This window comes from Hyperolius riggenbachi, chromosome 5 (genome assembly GCF_040937935.1).
Source record: "Hyperolius riggenbachi isolate aHypRig1 chromosome 5, aHypRig1.pri, whole genome shotgun sequence".
NCBI classification, from domain to species: domain Eukaryota; kingdom Metazoa; phylum Chordata; class Amphibia; order Anura; family Hyperoliidae; genus Hyperolius; species Hyperolius riggenbachi.
Genome location: NC_090650.1, coordinates 42,649,822 through 42,671,192, shown reverse-complemented (window position 1 = coordinate 42,671,192; position 21,371 = coordinate 42,649,822). Strand labels below are relative to the sequence as shown.

The 21,371-nt window shown below is 44.7% G+C and overlaps 2 protein-coding genes across 6 annotated transcripts in view; one reads left to right on the top strand and one right to left on the bottom strand.

Annotated features, from left to right (window-relative positions):
• The window catches only part of HACD1 (3-hydroxyacyl-CoA dehydratase 1), a 147,931-nt gene that overhangs the window by 12,027 nt on the left and 114,533 nt on the right, over positions 1 to 21,371 (top strand). Inside the window, exon 1 of one of the 3 annotated variants that reach the window (XM_068235566.1) lies at positions 19,259 to 19,322. The exons of the other annotated variants lie outside the window; for them this stretch is intronic. The gene's annotated coding sequence lies outside the window, so the exon portion shown is untranslated. Of the gene's footprint in view, positions 1 to 19,258; positions 19,323 to 21,371 lie in introns of those variants that run through there. 3 annotated transcript variants of the gene reach the window in all.
• STAM (signal transducing adaptor molecule) overlaps positions 1 to 21,371 on the bottom strand; it is an 80,154-nt gene that overhangs the window by 43,628 nt on the left and 15,155 nt on the right. For all 3 annotated transcript variants that reach the window (XM_068235558.1, XM_068235559.1, XM_068235560.1), the window contains one exon: positions 1,138 to 1,222. In XM_068235558.1, the coding sequence (XP_068091659.1) occupies positions 1,138 to 1,222 (85 nt within the window). The remainder of the gene's footprint in view (positions 1 to 1,137; positions 1,223 to 21,371) is intronic.

The following is a 21,371-nucleotide window of genomic DNA, read 5'->3' as shown; positions in this document are numbered from 1 at the left end:
CTGATAGGCTGGCCAGGGGAGGGTAGTACAAATAATAATAATTAAAAAAAAAAACAACACATTTTATTTAAAAATAATATACATTTTTATTTAAAAAAAAAAAAAAAACATTGGGGGAGTGATCCGATCCCACCAACAGAGAGCTCTGTTGGTGGGGAGAAAAGGGGGAATCACTTGTGTGCTGAGTTTTACGGCCCTGCAGCTTGGCCTTAAAGCTGCAGTGGCCTATTTAACTAAAAATGGCCTGGTCTTTAGGGGGGGTTAACACTGCGGTCCTCAAGTGCTTAAAGGAAACCTGAGATGTCCTAGTAAAAATATTTTATGCTCACCTGGGGCTTCCGGCAGCCCCATGAGCACAGATGCAACCCTCGCCATCCTCCTGCGTGCCATCGTTCCCGTGGTTATCGGTCCCGGTAATGTAGCCCAGTCGGGCTTGCGCAGAAGAGCCGGCTGGCGCGACCGAGCAGGATTACTGGGACTGATACCAGATGAACGGCGGCACTCAGGAGGACGGGAGGGATGCATTCGAGCTCATGGGGCTGGGTGAAGCCCCTAGGTGAGTATAGCCCCAGGTATACTTTACCCTCCTTAGCTGTAATCCCGAGTCAGGCTCAGGACGTGAATTCGCAGCTCAGAGCGATAATCCAAAGCCTGAGTGAGCTATAAGCAGGGGCTGCTGCAGATCTCTCCGCAATACGTTTTTCTCTTGTTTTTATGGTCTAAAAGCTTGTGAAAAAAAATTGCATGGCTTTTAGACCCTAAATCTGTAAATAATTATAACGCCAGGGATGTTAAGGGCTCTGCCTCTGACACAAGCAACCTGGGTTTGAACCTCAGCTCTTCCTGTTCAGTAAGTGAGCACCTATTCAGTAAGGAGACCTTAGGCAAGACACTAACACTGCTAGTGCCTACTGTGCACTCCCTATTGGCTGCAGTTCTGGCGCTTTGAGTCCGCAAGGAGAAAACTGCAATGTAAATGTTATTTGTCTTATATGTGGGCAGGGTAGACTTGCAGCCTTCCCATAGCTAAACAGAAGGGAACACAATTCACAGCACACATTAGCCAAACTTATAACTAAAGTGCAGCAAAAGTCCAGCCCTTTACACACAGCTGACAGATAAGAAGTAATGACCTACCCTGTGCGGGACTGGCCGACCTTATCACACAGGTCCAGGATGAGCCCCCAGTCTTCAGCGGTGTTCAGCTCACTCGTTGCTTTCTCTGTCATACGGAAACAGAATAGGCTCCAGTTATTAAAAGTCTTACAGTGAGTAATAAGCTACCTTTACTGCCTCAGACGTAATCAGAATTATGAGCAGCCATTTTCCCCCTCTCTGTAATAACCAGAATTACACGCAAGCTGATCCAAACCTCTGCTTAAAGCTAATCCCATTCACAAAGTAAATGATGGATTAATTAGCCGACAATTGAATTGTTAGCTTTGCATACGTGATTAGCCTTCAGCAAAGCTCTGGTCCTCCCCATGCTGATGCTCGTCCCAGTTAAAGAAAAATAATAATAATTTGGAATTAAAGCCCATCTTTGCTACAACATCAGAAAACAACATTTTTCTAGGGAGAGGATGGTCAGTGAGGTGCTAGGAAGCCAATGGGAAGATTGAGGAAGTGACAAGCCTCTACGGTGGTATGTCACTGGGTGGATAGCATAAAAACTACTAGGAGACATGTGAGGCACAAAAAATTAAAGTGGGGTTATATTTTTTCAGTTAAAGGATACCCGAGGTGACAGGACATGATGAGATAGAAAGTGTATGTACAGTGCCCAGCACACAAACAATTGTACTTTGTTCCTTTTTTTCTTTCTCTGCCTGAAAGAGTTAAACATCAGGTATGTAAGTGGCAGTTCCTGTCTGAGTCAGGACTGGGTCAGACTACAGTGTGACTCTCACTGATAAGAAATTACAACTATAAAATGCTTTTGTTAGCAGAAAATGGCTTCTGAGAGCAGGAAAGAGATAAAAAGTGTCAATAGTTCATAGATTTTAGCTCTGGCATACTTCAATGAATGTGTCATCATTGAACAAAAACAATAAAGCAGTAAAAACATAAAAAAGTAGATTTAAATATAAAACTGTGGATTATCTTAAAAAGTTATTTTTAGGAGAAGGAGGATAGATACAATTGTTTATTTCATTAGTTTATTTTCACCTCGGTTGTACTTTAAAAAAACGTTTTGAAGGTGTTCACACTCTTTTAGTACAGATTTGTAATCCGGTCTCTAATACTTTTAGCTGCATGCTTCTTTCGGGTGTGTGATCCAGTCACTACTGCAGCCCAAGAGATTATCAGGACACCAGGCAATCGGCACGGTTTAAAAGGAAATAAATAGGTCAGCCTCCATATCCCTTTCATTTCAGATGTCCTTTAAAATTTTCAGTGACCAGCTTTGAGCTCGGGAGATTATCGCACCTTCCAATAACGGATGAAGAAAGAGGGGGCCTCTCAAACCCTCTCCTAAAAGGCTTTTCAAATACACATTAAAGCTCAGCGCACACACGATCATTCATTGTACATTTGATTTGAACAGTGGCACGACGAATGGGCAACCAATCGTATTGTTAGCGGAAGTGCTAAACTGCAGACCTGGGAGTGCATAAGAGTAATCATTTGTCACGATACCCATTAACACCAACTAACGTCCAGATCGACTCAGGAAGACAGGTCTACATGCACAATAATAGACATCTTTTCAATATTTGAACTTACCTGGGGCTTCTAACAGTTCCCCGCAGACGTCTTGTGCCCGCGCAGCCAGTCACCGATGCTCCAGTCCCTGCCTCCAGTTCACTACCGGAATTTGCTCCCGGTGACATCAGCGGAAGCGAGGACAAAGCCGCACAGGTGTTTTCCGACTTTAAAGTAGAAAATTCCATTAGTGAACCGGAGTATCGGTGACTGGCATCTGCGGGGGACAGTTAGAAGCTCCGGGTAAGTTAAAATCTTTGTCCCCCTACCACCCTACAGTAGTCCTTTAAAAGGAAACCTGTAGATCCCTGCTGGAGAGTAAATGGGAGTAAAGGCCTTGCCATCTCAATAGTGTGGGCTGTTGCTTGAGACTAAAAGCTCTACTCTGCTATGAAGTGGACCTGATGTCTTGCAATAGAAGGAGCACATAGAGAAATTCACCCTGTATGAATTTAGAGAGTTTAGCCCAGGCATGGGCAAACTTGGCCCTCCAACTGTTAAGGAACTACAAGTCCCACAATGCTTTGCAGGAGTCTGACAGCCACAGTCATGACTCAAAGACAAATGCATTGTGGGACTTGTAGTTCCGTAACAGCCGGAGGGCCGAGTTTGCCCATGCCTGGTTTAGCCTGTCTAATTCCCCTCAGATGTGACTAATCACAAGTGTAATTTGCAGCTCATTTGTAAACACAGAATGTTAACAATATATCTGCTTCCAGGAAGTATACACATCAGATTTATTGCAGGATTTAAATCGCCTGTAATAAACAAATGTTTTTTCTTTAAAGGTTATTATGATGTTGCTTATCTTTTAGAGCAGAAAGGAAGTTCTGAGTTCAGGTCCAATTTAACCCCTCCCAGAGTTCCTGGAGTGGAAGCTTAGCCGTTCCCCCTTTTGTACAATCACACCTCTACCGCCTGGCCCTTCGTAATATTACAGCCTGGCCAGTGCATCAATACCAATGCCAGGCATGTCAGATGGGGAGGAAGCTGGATTGGCTGTAGCCACTCTTCAGGGCCTGCTTGTAACAGCTGTCAGTGCTGCTAAGACTAACTGCCAGAGCCAATTTAAAGTAAATATTATATACTTACCTCGCTACCAGTTCCTCTCAGAAGCTCGCCATGTTCTTCTTACAACGATCCCTTCTGGCAAGATTTTGTCAGAACTGAAATATATCAGTTGCTGTCAGTTGTAACTGAAAGGACAACTGATGTGCAAGGTAACGTTCATGTTTCCCTATGCCTCATATGGGCGATATTACAGTTTAACAGTATGATGACCGGGAAGCGTTATGGGATCATCGCCCATTTTAAAGTGGAGAATCCCATGATCACAGTGGACACACAGGACACGGGAGAGGAGAAAGAGAACGAGGAGCGAAATACACGGGAGGCAAGTGTGACGTGTGTACGTTTATTTTGATGTTTTAATTTTCAGACCAGGTTTCTTTAAACTCAGGCCATTAAAATAGTTTTTGCAGGCGTTAAAATATAATGTTAATGCTTTAAAGAGACACTGAAGCGAAAAAAAAACTATGATATTATGATTTGTATGTGTAGTACAGCTAAGAAATAAACCATTAACCTCCTGAGCGGTCTGGACGAGCTCAGCTCGTCCATCACCGCCGGAGGCTGCCGCTCAGGCCCTGCTGGGCCGATTTTTATCAAATAAAGTGCAGCACACGCAGCCGGCACTTTGCCAGCCACGTGTGCTGCCTGATCGCCGCCGCACTGCGGCGATTCGCCGCGAGCAGCGGCGAAAGAGGGCCCCCCTAGCCGCCTGAGCCCTGCGCAGCCGGAACAAAAAGTTCCGGCCAGCGCTAAGGGCTGGATCGGAGGCGGCTGACGTCAGGACGTCGGCTGACGTCGATGACGTCACTCCGCTCGTCGCTATGGCGACGATATAAGCAAAGTGACGTCACTCCGCTCGTCGCTATGGCGACGATATAAGCAAAACAAGGAAGGCCGCTCATTGCGGCCTTCCTTGTTTATTCTGGGCGCCGGAGGCGATCGGAAGATCGCCTCCGGAGCGCCCTCTAGTGGGCTTTCATGCAGCCAACTTTCAGTTGGCTGCATGAAATAGTTTTTTTTTTATTTAAAAAAAACCCTCCCGCAGCCACCCTGGCGATTTAATCAGAACGCCAGGGTGGTTAAGATCAGATACATCAGTCTAATTGTTTCCAGTACAGGAAGAGTTAAGAAACTCCAGTTGTTATCTCTATGCAAAAAAGCCATTAAGCTCTACGACTTTCAAAGTCGTGGAGAGGGCTGTTTTCTGACTTTTATTATCTCAACTGTTAGTTAACTATTTACTTTTTCTCTGCCAGAGGAGAGGTCATTAGTGCACAGACTGCTCTGAAAGAATCATTTTGAATGCTGAGTGTTGTGTAATCTGCACATATTAGAGAATGATGCAATGTTAGAAAAAACACTATATACCTGAAAATAAAAATATGAGAATATTTTCTTTGCTGCTAATCTTCTAGTAATTATTCATAGTACACAACCAATTTATTATATCATATTTTTTTTTCGCTTCAGTGTCTCTTTAAAGCAGATTGTAAACAAGGGGAAAAGATACGACCCGCCGCATCCCATTTGAGCGGTTTTCTCTGCAGACGCGGGGTACATGATGAAATAATAGAATTTTCTGGAGACGGGTGGATATGCTTCAGCAATTAATATTCCGGACAGCCTGTTAAAATGATAAATGCCTCCTCTGGTGCTGGCGCTACTGAGGGTGACTTACAAGATACACCCGCCCACGTGCCATTCTATAATATTCTTCATTAGCAATCGTGCTTACAAAGATGTGCCTGCGGTGCGCAGCGGGGGTAACCTCACCGCCAGCCATTCAGGAAGACACGTTATTGTCGCTCTCCTTTATATAACCACAAGGAAGCAGTGCTCTATAGATCACACGCTGTACTTAATGACTCCCCGCCGCGGATCAGCAGCAGGCCTCTTGTACAGAAGAAATGAGGCATATTGTTCCAGGAATCACACATTTAAAGAGAGAACGTTATAAATAGGCATTTTTTTTATCCCAAACATGTCCACTTTGCAAATGATGCAACAGACAAGTTCTACCAGATTGGAACGGCTTTTAGTCCTGTCGTTTAATTGTATCGCTTTGCCACTTCTAGTTCCTCTCTGGCTGGAAGGGCCAATTTATTTAGACGCTTTCAAGTGCTCCAGGCCAACTTATTTCAGCACATTATTTTATTTCCTATTTGTTACATTTCTCTGCTTCTAATTAGCACTGCTGTAATGTGTATTTATGACCACTTGTCACTAGGGGGCAGTGTGAGACAACAGAGGACTTCTGCTTTCGGTTTCTATATTATCTGCTAGTGGAGAGAGATCAAATCATTCCAAGAATTTTCAGCACAATGAGTTCTGCCAACTAAGGTCAATAGCAGTGTACTTATCCGAAATGAAATAACTATTAAAGCTGCTAATGAGTTAAAAGTGGCTAATGCAGCACCCTAGATTTGCATCCCAGTCAGGATGGTATTTGCATGATGGCTATAAGGTGGCATACATACAAAAAGCGCAGCGGGGAAATTTGGGCGCCGGAAATAGCTGCTAGTACAAAATCGGTAAAATTACTGATATTCTACTACTGGGCAATGGTAATTCCCATAGCAAAAATGTCTGTAAATGTTACTAATGCTAAACCTAACCCTATTCCCACACCTCTACCAAAGCCTAACCCTACTCACCGCACTCCCAAAACCAATGCCTAACTCTAACCACCTTCCATCTATGCCTAACCCCAACTGACCTCCCACCCCACCAGAGCAGAACAGAGTAACCAAGCAGCTCAGGGTGACCCAAACTACTAAGAATGTGTAGGGGGATAAAAGGGACCAAGAAGCCCTCTTACTAAAAAAGCAAAGCTTGGTGTAATTGCCTTCTTAAAACAGAAGGAAATTTGCAATAATTCAGTTATAAATGAACATTTGTGGTTACCAACAATGCACTACTACTAAATATGCAAATTATCCCTTTTCGCCCTTGTTAAGCCAAGCAAGCATCCAGAACCGCTGGTGTATAGCAAGCCTATAGCTTTAAGTTTTACACAGCCATATCAAACCCACATGTAGACAGCCTGTTTCTGACTTTTGGTCCTCATCAGTACATGGCAGGGATTGATAAGGCAGTATGAGATAGGGCTTGGACCAGTACAACAGAGTAACCAAGCAGCTCAGGGTGACCCAAACTACTAGGAATGTGTAGGGTGATAAAAGGGACCAAGAAGCCCTCCTACTAAAAAAGCAAAGCTTGGTGTAATTGCCTTCTTAAAACAGAAGGAAATTTGCAATAATTCAGAGCTTAAGATTAAAGCTGAATTTCCTAGAAAACAACTCTGACTGGATCTCTAGTCAAAATAATAACCTGCTGCGGGTCGGGAGGCCGTGTCCTATGCCACTGATGGACTGCAGCAGTTGCCAGGCAGGTAGGAGCTCCTCAATCATTAAGAGAGGTCTGGGTTCAGGTGTACTCACAGGTGACAGCCTATTAGCACAATTTAACATTTCAAAAAAGTCAGATTATAGCAGGAAGGTTCTTGAATGGTGGGTCCTTGTTGACAAAACACAGCTAGAGCTGGATGCGCAGACTAACTGCAAGCAGGAACAACAACTAAAGGTTTCACAAAACTGGTAAGATAATACTGAAGACAGCCTGATGACGAAAAACCTGTAAGACTGCCGAGTCAACTGGTCAGGCAACTTTCATAAACATGCAAGATGTTTTTTGGCGAATGGCAGGTGCTGCCTCTGCTGAGACTCTACCATGTAAACAGCAGGCACTAATTCTCTCCCCCCCAGTTCTCACGCTGACGAGCAATCTGTCTAGCAGATCAACTCAGCCAGGCGGTGGCCGAGGGCATTGCTCTCACCACTCACTGCGCCCACTCTGTGCCATCCCGTCAGGCCTCCTCTGCCCTCCAAAGCAACAAAATGAGTCACTGGCCTACAGGCTAGCAACACCTCTGTACAGCCTCAGCCCTGAACTATCATCTGACACTGTGTGTATGAGGCTTTATGCTCCTTGGCAACTGGCTAGGCATCTTATGTTCCTTGAGCAACTGGTCAGGCATCTTATGCTCCTCGGGAAACTGGTCAGGTATCTTATGCTCCTCGGGAAACTGGTCAGGTATCTTATGCTCCTCGGGAAACTGGTCAGGTATCTAATGCTGGGAATACACCATACTTTTTTTTGGCAGATAGATGGTTAGATAGATAATTTCCGACAAGTCCGATCTTACTTTTGTTTACCGCTCGATTTCTGATACAAGTGAATGGAAATTGATAAGAAAAGAGCGGGAAATTGAATCGAAAAATCGATCGAACGGTAAACAGATGTAGGCGAACCGTTCGCCAGCGGATCCCTATGAGCCTCTACTACTTCCGGGTCGCTATGACCCGGAGTAGTACGGCTGCGCTGGGCCGGCGGTGCGCGTCTTTGATCGCGTGCCTGTTGCTGGCCACTCTCTGCGCATGAGCGTGACGTCACTCATGATGTCACGCACATGCGCAGAAAGTGCCCGGCAACAGGCGCGCGATCAAGGACGCGCACCGCCGGGCCCAGCGCAGCCGTACTACTCCGGGTCATAGCGACCCGGAAGTAGTACAGGGTGAGGTGTTCGCCAACATCTCGAACGGTAAATCGACTGAAAAAAAAAAAAGCATTGTGCAGGGTTCTCCCCAGGCCATTTTAGCCGGGTGCTCCACCCAACCAGGTTTGGTCAGCACCCGGCTGTCATCGGCTCACCTCCTCCTAGAATTGCACACAGAAGCACCAGCCCTGCATTCTCTCATCTTGCCCCACCCGGCTACTTTTTCATGCCACCCAGCTACAATTTCTTGCCACCCGCCTGGAAAAAATGTATGGGGAGAACACTGTCGTTCCTAGCATTCTGCTCCCCAGGAAACTGGCCAGGCATCTCATGCTCCAATTCAGGGCCACTTTTGTTCATGCATTTTCAAAGGGAACTTTTAACCACTTCGCACCCAGACCTTGTTTTCCCCTTATTGACCAGAGCAATTTTGACGTTTTAGCTATGTCCCTTTTTAATCAGCCATAACTTTATCCCTACTCACGACACCTAAATGATCTAGGTATCGTTTTTTTCAGGACAAACTAGACTTTCATTGGCGGGTATTTTGTCCCTAGACCAAAAAAAGTTTTTTACGCATTTTAATGGGAAAAAGAGGGGAAAATGAAAAAAAAATGCATTTTTGCTCAGTTTTTATCAATTCCAGTTTAAAAATAAAAAGTGCCACAGAAGATAAAAACATGTCACCAGTATTCTGTCCCCCAGTATAGATAGCAAAATGTGTCCCGAGTATCAGACCCCCCCTATAGCCAGATGTGTCCCCAATATCAGTCACCCCCAGTATAGCCCGATGTGTCCTCTGTTTGGCACCTCCCAGTATAGATAGACAGATGTATCCCCAGGATTACTGCCCCTCATTATAACTAAATGTGTCCCCAGGAATAGTGGTCCCCCATTATAGCCAGATGTGCCCTCAGGATTAGCGGGTGCACCCTAGATTAGGGCCCCCCCACCATTATAGCCAGATCTGCCCCCAGTATAAAATTATGCACATAATTAAAATTGTATCCCCTCTTACTTTATCCTCCCCCCCAGCTGCACATTTTACCCCCCACCCCCCACCAGGGGTTCAACAACCCCCATAAGGGCCAGCCAGATGTCCCACCCCCCACCCAGGCAGCCCCCTCGGTGGCCAGATCTGTAAAAAAAAAAAAAAAAAAAAAAAAAAGATTAGAAAGCAGCCTGACTCATCTTTTCCTGTTCCTGCACGCAGCCCTGTGATGCCGGTTACCGGGTCCCGGCTTGATGACGTCATCAAGCCGGGACTCGGCTATTCAGCATCACAGGGCTGCGTGCAGAGCGGCGATCGGAGGCTCGAGCTGCAGGCTGATCGCTGGAACAGGAAAAGGTGTGTCAAGCTGCTTTCTAATCCTTTTTTTTTTTTTTTTTTACAGATCTGGCCACCGAGGGGAGAGATGAAGGATCACCGCTGTTTGCTACAGCGGTGATCGTTCATCCGCGGGGGGGTTACTAATTGGCTACAAGGGAACATTTTCCCTTTCACCAATTAGTATTGCAGCTGTTAGTGCCGGGAGGTGAGCTCTGAAGCGCACCTGTTCCTGCACAACAGGGCTGCAAGCAGGTCAGTATATCTACGTCGCTGTGGCTTGGAGAGAGCCACAGCTGACGTAGATATACTGAATCAAAGGACAAAGTGGTTAAAAATGTAACCTTTTCAACAGAGCACTCCGTTTCAAAATTAAATTCTAAATCCTAGTGACACTGATTGACTGAAAGGACCAATTCTAACCCCTCTTCACTTGACACAAAATAAACAAACATTATGGCTGGCCTGCGATAGGACCTTATGCCTGGCACACACTATGCAATTTCCCATCAGATAGATGGATCGAATCGATTATTTCTGACAGGTTTCGATCTGATTTCCAATCGATTTTGTATAGAATTGATCAGAAAATCGATCAGAAAACCAGATTGGATCTGTCAGAAATAATTGCTTCGACCCATCTGACAGGAAATTGCATGGTGTGTACCAGGCCTTAGCTTTCTCTTCATGCTGCTGAACACAAGCTTTCCTCAGGACTGAGCACAGTGTGACATACGGCATTATATTACAGAGCTGCATGACAAGGACAAGCTGTTCCTAGCAGGTCACTCACAGGTTACATGACAGGTAGGGGGAGGGAGAGTCAACCAAAACTCATTAACTGGGGGCAAGTTTTTCAACTGAACTTGCTTATTGTTGTGCTGGTTTCAGCAAAGAGTATCAGAGTGACATGCAGGGACACCAGACAGCGCTTAAAGTGGAACTGAACGCAGAACTCCTCTCTGCTCTAAAAGATACACAACAGCATAATAACCTTTAAACAAAAAAAAAAAAAAAACATTTCTTTGTTGCAGCTGATAGAAATCCTAAAATAAATCTGCACAGTTTCTACTTCCTGATTCATGGAAGCAGACATATTGTTTACAGACTGTGCTTTCAAATGGGCTTATCTGCCATAGGCAGTCATGTGACACAGGGGGAGATCAAATTACAACTTGTGATTAGACATCAATGAGGGGGAATTACACAGGCTAAACTCTTTAAAGGGAACCAGAGACTAGGCACCCTCATGTATTTTACCATATATATAAGTGGGAACATTAGAGAAAACACCTACCCTGCTCTCTGTTTCATTTTTCACTGCTCAGCCTGTTTGTTAGCAGCCCTGATAAAATCCCCGACTGAGCATTCAGTCTGGCTTTGCTCAGGGATCATTATAGCCGAGTCTGTCTTCTCTGGTGTCTTTTCAAGCCCAAGCCTGCCCCCTTCTGGCTCTGCTATAATGACTCAGCTATTCCTGAGCAAAGCCAGACTGAATGCTCAGTCGGAGATTTTATCAGGGCTGAAAACAAGCAGGCTGAGCAGTGAAAAATGAAACAGAGAGCAGGGTAGGCGTTTTCTCTAATGTTCCCACTGATATATATGGTAAAATACATGAGGGTGCTTCTCTCTAGTTTACTTTAAAGAGGAGCTGTCAGCCATACTATGTCAGAAAAAAAAACACATACCGGTATATAAGTAGATAAATACTTGCTCTACTTACATAAGATATGTATTGCACTGTCCACGTTCTGATTTTGGTGATTTTTCTGCAGTAAAAAAAAAAAATTCTTCTTAGCATTTCCCATTTTAAGTGTGGCTATTTTGAAGCCAATTCTGATGTCATTTCCTCCCTTAGTCTCCTCAGCCTGATTTGCCCGCCCTTTGCTATAGAAAGTGCATTGTCTAATCAGAGAGGAACAGAGGTATGGGAGGGAAAACCGGGAGGAAAAGAGGCTTCAGCCAATCAGGCTGCATTAGTTAAGTCTGAGGGGAAGTAGAGAAGCAAAAAAGGACAACCCAGCATGCCCTACAACTTCCTTTTTGTGTACCAAATTTTGTGTGTACCAAATAAGAGTCAGGTAAACTGGGGAGTGATCATTTATAAACAAGAAAAGTAATAGATTTTAACTTTTGGATTGCCTGGTTAGCATCCTTATTACTTGTTTACCAGATAAAAATAAGGAATGTATTTTTTATTTTATGCCCGACAGTTACTCTCTAAATACATACAGGGTGAATTTCTTTTATATTTTCCCTTTGTCCTGTGCAAGAGTTCAGATCCACTTTAAGGTACACATACACTTATAGGTTAGAAGCAGATTCGACGATTAGATAGATTCCTATCAAATTTGATCTGACAGGCATCTGATGTGTGCTGAACACAAGGTACAGATTTCCATCGATCAATCGATCAAAATGCAATGTTTCACCATTCGATCCAATGCAACTCTATGGACCATTGGTCTGCTGCCAGCAGCCGATCGACCTAGATTCTCCGACCGGACCGATCAAGCAAATCAATCTAAATCGTTTGGAAATTGATCGAATTGGCGATCGATCATGCTTCCTGTTGCATTGATTTCTAGCTGATTCGATCACAGCGGTCGATTTGGCCGATCGATGGCTGAAAACGGCTACTGTATGGGCCCCTTTAGACAACAGTATCTGTTGGACACACGTACGTGCTGCATAGCAGTGCGCAAATGCATTGCTGCACACATTTCTGTCCGCAACACATCTCTGTCCCATTCAGTGACAATAACTGAGGTTGTGCTGCAATGGATCGCAACGCAGGTACCATGTGCCAACACAAAAGTTGGCCCAGGATCTTCGGCTTGGGATGCACTTAAAGTGTGTTTGCAGGGCTTGACAATCACAGGGAATCATGAAGTTGTGTTTTGCGATTTGAAGTGGGGAAAAAAACTCAACTTTTCCCAGTGGTCACATGACAGCTGCTGCGTCCTTTCTTAGACTCTGCACTAAAGTTCAGTGACACAGAATAGCCCCCTCCTCCATTCCTTTAGATTGTAAGCTCACAAGGGCAGGTCTCATTCTTTTGTGTCTAGGAACTTATTATACATACTATTACTTGTCATACATTTTATTCATCATGTTACATGTCACTGTAGTTATCAATTCTATATTTTGTACCAACGTCCATATTTAAAGTAAACCTGAGATGGTACACTGGCTCTTATTTATACTTACCTGGGGCTTCCTCCAGCCTCATGAGCACCCTGGCCTCCCTCTCAGTCCTGTCTGGACCCTTCGTTCTGCAGCTATGACACCCGGTAATGTAAGCAGTCATGCTGCTCGGCTGAGCGTGTACCCCTCGATGCGCTCCCGCGGCCTGGAGCATTCTGCGCAGGAAGTGCACATGCTGAGCCGCGCATGCGCAGAAGCCCATTACTGGCGGCGACTGACCAGATTAACAGTAGTCGTATTGCCGGAACAGAGGGGCCAAAGAGGACGGGGAGGGGGGCTACAGAGCTCATGGGGCTGGAGGAAGTCCCCGGGAAGTATAAATGGGGGCCAGTGTACCATCTCAGGTACTCTTTAAAAAGTGGACCTGAACTGTTGCACAAAACTAAAGAAATACATAGAGAAATGCACCTTGTATCTATTTAGAGTTTAGCCTGTTTAATTCCCCCTCATTTGTGTCTAATCGCAAGTTGCAATCTGATCTCTCCCCTGTGTCACATGACTGCCTATGGCAGATATGGCAGATAAGCCCATTTGAAAGCACAGGAGGTTAACAATAGGTTGGCTTCCATGAATCAGGAAGTAGAAACTGTGCAGATGTACTGCAGGATATGTATCAGTTGTAACAAAGAAACGTTTTTTTGTTTAACCCTCCTGGCGGTTTGTCAAAATCCGCCAGGGGGCAGCAAATACTTTTTTAATTTTTTTTTTTTTTCATGTAGCGAGACGAGGTCTCGCTACATGATAGCCCCCAGCCCCTCCGATCGCCGCCGGCGGCTGCGGCGACGCGTATAGCGGCGGATCGGCGGCGATCGGGCACTGCACGCAGCTAGCAAAGTGCTAGCTGCGTGCAGCAAAAAAAAAAATTATGCAAATCGGCCCAGTGTATAGGGTGGTCTGTAATCTATTTCAAACTTTTAAAATATTTACATAGCAAGGAAATGAGCAGCGCTACTTAAAAACAGACTAGTGCCTACCTGCAAAAGAGTGCAAGCCCCACTTGTGGGGTCGAATACACACCGAGCATACACATGACCTGTCTACCACTGGAGGATGTTGGTTTCCTGTAACAGCTTGCATGCAACCTATTAAGTACTCGTCCCTCCCACTGCGAAAAAGTCAATCCTCCATGGGAGGGGCCTAACACTAACTAAATCCTAACCTATGTATATGCATAGCCTGGGTGCGCTACCAAGTAAAATTGAAAAATCGAAAATTGCGCAAAAGGTGGATCAGCGCAACACCAGGCCGCCTCCTGGGGCTTGCACTCTTTTGCAGGTAGGCACTAGTCTGTTTTTAAGTAGAGCTGCTCATTTCCTTGCTATGTACTAATTTAATTCGTTTTTGGTCAGCTGCTCCCACTTAAAGAGACACTGAAGCGAAAAAAAAATATGATATAGTGAATTGGTTGTGTACTATGAATAATTACTAGAAGATTAGCAGCAAAGAAAATATTCTCATACTTTTATTTTCAGGTATATAGTGTTTTTTCTAACACTGCATCATTCTATAATATGTGCAGATTACACAACACTCAGCATTCAAAATGAGTCTTTCAGAGCAGTCTGTGAAGTAATGACCTCTCCTCTAGCAGAGGAAAAGTAATTAGTCCAGGAACAGTTGAGATAATAAAAGTCAGATAACAGCCCTCTCCACTACTAACTTAGTCGGAGAGCTTAATGGCTTGTTTGCATAGAGAAAACAACTGGAGTTTCTCAACTCTTCCTGTACTGGAAACAATTACACTGATGTATCTGATCTTAATGTTTCATTTCTTAGCTGTGCTACACATACAAATCATAATATCCTGATTTTTTTTTCGCTTCAGTGTCTCTTTAACAGCCATGCTTTTGGTGTATATGCAGAGCTTCTGTTTGGGTTCAAGGTGCGTTTGTAGTTCCTGGGGGGGGGGCTCAGCGCATCTCTGATTGGAGGCCATTCGGAGGCGGCCTGGTGTTGCGCTGATCCACCTTTTGCGCAATTTTCGATTTTTCAATTTTACTTGATTAGCCGCACCCAGGCTATGCATATACGTAGGTTAGGATTTAGTTAGTGTTAGGCCCCTCCCATGGAGGATTGACTTCTTCGCAGTGGGAGGGACGAGTACTTAATAGGTTGCATGCAAGCTGTTACAGGAAACCAATATCCTCCAGTGGTAGACAGGTCATGTGTATGCTCGGTGTGTATTCGACCCCACAAGTGGGGCTTGCACTGTCTTGCAGGTAGGAACTAGTCTGTTTTTAAGTAGCGCTGCTCATTTCCTTGCTATGTAAATATTTTAAAAGTTTGAAATAGATTACAGACCACCCTATACACCCTGCTTTTGTAGCAAGCTTACTGTAATGCTACTATGGAATACCAGCTAGCCAATCAGCAGGCTGCAGCAGATGTCTGAGTGTGGATCCGTGCTTTGGCCCTGTTCTCTCTATCAGTGCTGCTGCTAATGACAAGCTCCCATTCTGCTGGAGACCGGAGTACACAGAGTTCTCTCACAATGGCAGCGCTGGCTTATTTATGGATGTTCTTTTGTCTGCTGGAGACACTGAGCACTTGTACATAAAAGTATTCTATGTACAAAGCAGCCCTGCACTGAAGTGCAATGAGCAGCACAGCGAATACTTCGCATTCATACACAGCTATCACAAAACGATTAAATGGCAAGCGAAATGAAATTCCACTCATGCTATAAAAATGTATTGGTATAAATCTATATGTAATTTAATACTAAAGTGAACTGATATTAACAATTGTATTTTTTCTCCTAAAAAGGGCTTTTTTTTTTTTTTTTTTACATATACCATGCTTTTATTGTATGTTTAAACATCTACAAAGTAGATTGAATGTTTGATTGCCTTTGCTCAATGGCAGCCTATTAAGTGTCCCAGAGTTCAAATACATAAACTAGTGACATTTTCTATCTCTCCTCTGCTCTCAGAAGTTGTATTCTGCCAGGAAAACTTTTATGTCTGTATTATTATGTACCCCGTGTTGATTTATTGCTTTGTACAGCGCCACAGAATATGTTGGCGTTTTATAAATCAATAAAAATTGCTGTAATTTGCTAATCAGTGAGGTTTGGTACACTCCAGGTACCCACACAACAGAAGCTGTCACTTGAATGCCTGAAAATTAACTCTTTCAGGCAGCAAAATAAAACAAGTAAAGCAGCCTGGTTATTAATATGTTTTGCACTGTACATACACGTTTATCTCCTCGTGCTGTCTCTGTTACCCTTTAAAAAGAGAACCTGAGATTTTTTTTTTGGGGGGGGGGGGGGGAAGGGGAGCAGATGGGACACAGAGGCCTCTGCCTCGTGACTTGCCTCGGTGTCCTTCAACCGCCACTCTCTGCCCCTCACCACTGCGCTATAGTCATTTGTCGCTAACTTGGAGGTAAACACAGGGGAGAAGAATTCCCGGTTCAAAACGCCCGCCAGGGGCGTTCCTACAGGGTTTCCCCCACCGTTATGAGAGACACACAGAGGTCACTAAAGTGAAAGTGGGTCATTGCGACCCACGGGAGCAGCGGTTTTCTGTGGCTACCTGATCCGCTCAGCCCTGCGGATCAGGTAGCCTACTTTTTTTTTTTCCATATTTTTAGCCCACCTCGGGCTCTCTTTAAAGAGAGTCTGAAGCGAGAACAAATCTCGCTTCAGACCTCATATATAGCAGGGGCACGTGTGCCCCTGCTAAACCGCTGCTATCCCGCCGCTTAACGGGGATCCCTTCACCCCCAAATCCCCTCGTTTCAGCGGGGGAGCGCTTCCTGATTGGGGCAGGGCTAACCGCCGCAGCCCTGCCCCACGCGCGTCTGTCAGCGCGTATCTCCGTCTCTCCCCCGCCCCTCTCAGTCTTCCTTCACTGAGAGGGGCGGGGGAGAGGCGGCGATGCGCCGCTGATAGACGCGACTGGAGGCAGGGCTGCAGCCGTTAGCCCTGCCTCCAGGAACGACCAATTCTACGACCAAGGTTTGCGGGGGTGGGTTTGGGGGTGAAGGGACCCCCGTTTAGCGGCGCTATAGCGGCGGTTTAGCAGGGGCACACGTGCCCATGCTAACTATGAGCTCTGAAGCGAGATTTATTCTCGCTTCAGAGTCTCTTTAAGGGAAAAATACATTATTTGTAAACAAACTTACTAGGCTGTCAGTTCTAATAAGTCTTTGTTTAGAGGAAAAAGGTGTAAAAGAAAAACAAAAAAATTGCAGTGTGAAATGAGCCAGAAACCTACTTCTACATTTTGCAGTCAACTACAAACTGACCCCAAGCACAGAATGCACTTCTTTTCAAGCAAGGCGTCTCTGCTTCAATTTCCCCATTTCTGAGGGATTAAATAGATGCAGGTTTTTTTTGTATATAGCGCCAACATCTTCTGCAGCGCTGTACAGAGTATATTGTCTTGTCCCTTAACTGTCCCTCACAATCTAGTCCCTACCATAGTCATATGTCTGTGTATGTATCGTGTAGTGCATGTATCGTAATCTAGGGTCAGTTATGGGGTGAGCCAATTAACCTATCTGTATGGTTTTGGGATGTGGGAGGAAACTGGAGTGCCTAGAGGAAACCCACACAGACACTGGGAGGACATACAAACTCCTTGCAGATAGTGCCCTGGCTGGGATTCGAACCGGGGACCCAGCACTGCAAGGCGAGAGGGTTATCCACTATGTCACCCGTGCTGCTGCAGTTCTGTCTCTAAAAGTGCATCAAAAAATGTAATTGCACCAGCTATTGAGAATGTTCAAATGTGAAGACCTGGCCACTGCAGCCTAGTGCCTGCCAATCCACAGTGGCAGCTGTAAACACTAGCAGTCATCTCCTGTCTACCTAAAGTAGCTAGGAGGCAGACAAGGGGCGGGTTCTTACAGCAGTGATTGAGCTGAAATAATAAAAGCCCCATCTAGCAAAATGTCCCACCCCAGCCACCAGAGACTCCAAAGGAAAAAAAGGGCATCAATACTTTCAACTGTCAGTGTGTACTTGACAGATACTAGGACCACACTGGCCAGATATCTATATCCAAGAATCCTAAAGGAACCTGAACTGAGAGGTATGTGGAGGCTGCCATATCCCTTTCCTTTTAAACAATACCAGTCGCCTGGCAGTGATGCTGAGCTCTTTGGCTGCAGTAGGGTCTGAATCACACACCTGGAACAAGCATGCAGCTAATCCAGTCAGAAACAACTGATCTACTGCATGCTTGTTCAGGGTCTATAGCTAAAAAGGTATTACAGGCAGAGGAGCAGCAGGACAGCTAGAGAATTTGTATTGTTTAAAAGGAAATGTCAGCTTCCATCTCCCTCTAAATTTGGATGTCCTTTAAGTAGGGTTACTATTCAGGTTTCTGAGGCACTTTGAGAGCAAACAGATAACTGTACTCATGGGCATCACTCTGCAGGGGCCCCAGGAGAGAACAATATGGGGTGAGTCCTGGGTGTCTTGCCAATGGGCCCTGCACTGTGGCAGTTCCATAGAATAATAGATTTCAAGTTGAAATCTAATAAAAAATCTATTTTCAGTGTCTGGCAAAAATACATCCCTCTCAGATTTCAATCAGAGAAGGATCTATGTGTTTAGAATTGATCAAAATGGATACAACAAAACCTGATTATTCAATATTAGCAACAAAATATCTCTCTATACTGAATCTAAAACTTAACTTTTATTCAAAGTCTAAAAACTCGAAGCTTTTACTGGCTGACATACATAAAATACACTTGCAAGTATTTGCTAGGCCAGCTCTGTCGGCACATAGTGGGACAACCCAGATCGTCCAAGGCTCATAGCAATACTGATAAATATAAAATCACACAACCCCCACCATACAACCCGACATGTTTCACTTCTAACTGAAGCTTTTTCAAGGGAAAAGTGCTAAGAACGTGCAAAATAGTGATAAGGTGCAATAGTACATTGTAGAACAAGTATAAGTTTTAGCCTATAGGCTTAAATCATAATGGCAGCCAAAAACTCTCTTTTACACAATGTGTGCACTGTGAATGTCGCACAGTATTGCTGTGCATTAGTCTGCGTTAAAACATTTTCTAACGTCGTCGCACTGTGAAAGAGGTCTTAAAGAGAACCTGTACTGAGTAAAAATATTTAAAATAGACACATGAGATAACTTCAAATGAACATTGCATAGTTACTTTGCCATCAGTTCCTCTCAGAAGCTCCCCATTTTTTTCTGACAATAATCCCTTCCAGTTCTGACAATATTTTGTCAGATCTGAAATATATCAGTTGCTGTCAGTTATAGCTGAGAGGAAAACTGAAGTACCAGGTAATGTCCATGTTTCCCTATGGCTCAAGTGGGCGATGTTACAGTTTAACTGTGTGCTGACCAGAAAGCTGTTATTGGTAATGGCCATTTTCAAAATGGAGGACGGAAAATTCCCTTGATCACAGTGAACAAACAGGACGTGGGACAGGAGAAAGACACTGAGGAGTGGACTACATGGAAGGTAAGTAAGGGTACTTGTGTATGCTTATTTTGACTTTTAATTTTCAGTTCAGGTTTTCTTAAAGGAAGGCTGGATGTTCATGTTAGCAGTGGATTGATGAATTGTATATTATTTAGGAATTGGACTTAACAGCTTTTTTAAGGGGGCGAGTGCGATGATTTATTGTGAAGCATTGAGCCATACTTTCGTTGTAGCGCACCCCCTCTTTAGTTTTTTAGGTTTTGAGAAAAGGACTGAAGCACTTTGATTATTTGATAACATCAAAGTAAAAGTCACTGAAAGGACTTGTACACACATGGCCAACTGTACAATATCAGCCCAACAGTCATGTGAGTTGAACCACCTGCTGGATCGAGCAAACTGCCTGTAAACAGTCGATCGTCTAGTCGTTTGTCACGTGTTTATGTATGTAAATATATCCAGCTCAAAAATGGACCAATCAAGTCCCACCCAGATTTAAATTGTTTGCATATATTTGCATCAAAATTTACACACATTTGCATAAACTCTGAAAATTTGCATAACATTGATCATTCCTAATCCGGACCTTTCGATTAAGCCTAACGAAAATAAAAAGGTTAAAGTTAAAGGACTGCAGTGAGAATGATTATGGAGGCTGCAATATCTATTACCTTTTAAGCAATACCAGTTGCCTGGCTGTCCTGCTGACCCTCTGCCGCTAATACTTTCAACCAAAGACCCTGAACAAGCATGCAGCAGTTGAGAGACTTCTGACAGATTAGCTGCATGCTTGTTTCTGGTGTGATTCAGACACTACAGCAGCCAAATAGATCAGCAGGGCTGCCAGGCAACTGGTACTATGTACAAGGAAATAAATATGGCGGCCTCCATCTACCTCTCACTTTAGTTGTCCTCTAACCTGTGACTTTAAAGGGGGGGGGGGGGGGAGGGCCTAGGGAGGAGTAAGCCTCTGGATCCAAAAGAGGCTTACCCTGTTCTCATAGGTCAACCTGTTCCTGCATAGCCCCCTGAAGAATGGCATCCCTGCGCATGCGCACAAGCACTGTCCCGCTCAAGCTCCGGCACAAGTAGCTCTGGTTATTCGTTTCATCATGACTCTCTATCCTATCCCAAAACTGCCCATTAGAGTAACAGCTGTACTCATATCTGTCATCTGTAGGAAGGTCTGATCATTAGTGTTGTCCGGATCATGAACGATTCAGATCTTTGATCCGAATCTATTTTGTAAGTCGAATCATCCGAATCATCAAAATGAGTGATTCGGATCGCAAAAGGGGCAGGCCAGGAGCGACACGCCCCCCTCTCAGCGGGCAGCGGGGTCCTGGAAGCAGAGCAGAGATGGATCGCTCTGTAGAAGGGGAGGCAGCCTTGCACAGCCACAGGTAGATGAGAGAGAGGGGACATGGGTGCCACTGCCAGATATGTGTAGAGCACACATACTGGCTGCAATGTGCTGCTCATTATAGGCTGTCTGTTCCGTAGTTGTGCACAGTGAACAAATTGGAAGCTTTTGGCTCAGCTCAGCACAGCTCAGTAACTTTGCAGGCACTGTGATTGCAGCGCAATATGATCCTCCTGAACTGCTCTAAACAGCTGCACTGCACTTCTGGGAATGCTTTCTTTCACTGTGCGACGTTTGCTTTCAAAGTGTATACAGATGGACATATAGGTGAAATATATGTAAAGCATATGATTGCAGCATGTGGGTATTGTGTGCAAACAAACATTTCTGCTCTCTGCTCGTCCCTCCTCCCTTCTCTGTCCACTCCCTACCCTCTGTCCATCTTCTCCCCTTCTTTGTGTGTCCACCCCCCTCCCCTTCTCTGTCCACCGCAGGGAAAGTCTTGTCCTGCTAGTCATTTCACCCCCGAATGCTTCGTAGTAAAATGATCCGAGATTCGGATCAAAGATCCGGATCTTTTCAATGATCCGATTCAAATCATCCGGATCATTGAAAAGATCCGAACTTCGCATCTCTACTGATCATCTCTCTCTACATCACACTTCCTGTTCCTGGTTTTCAGTGCCCAGGAAGCAGTAGGTGCATCTCAGAATAAGCAAGGAGAG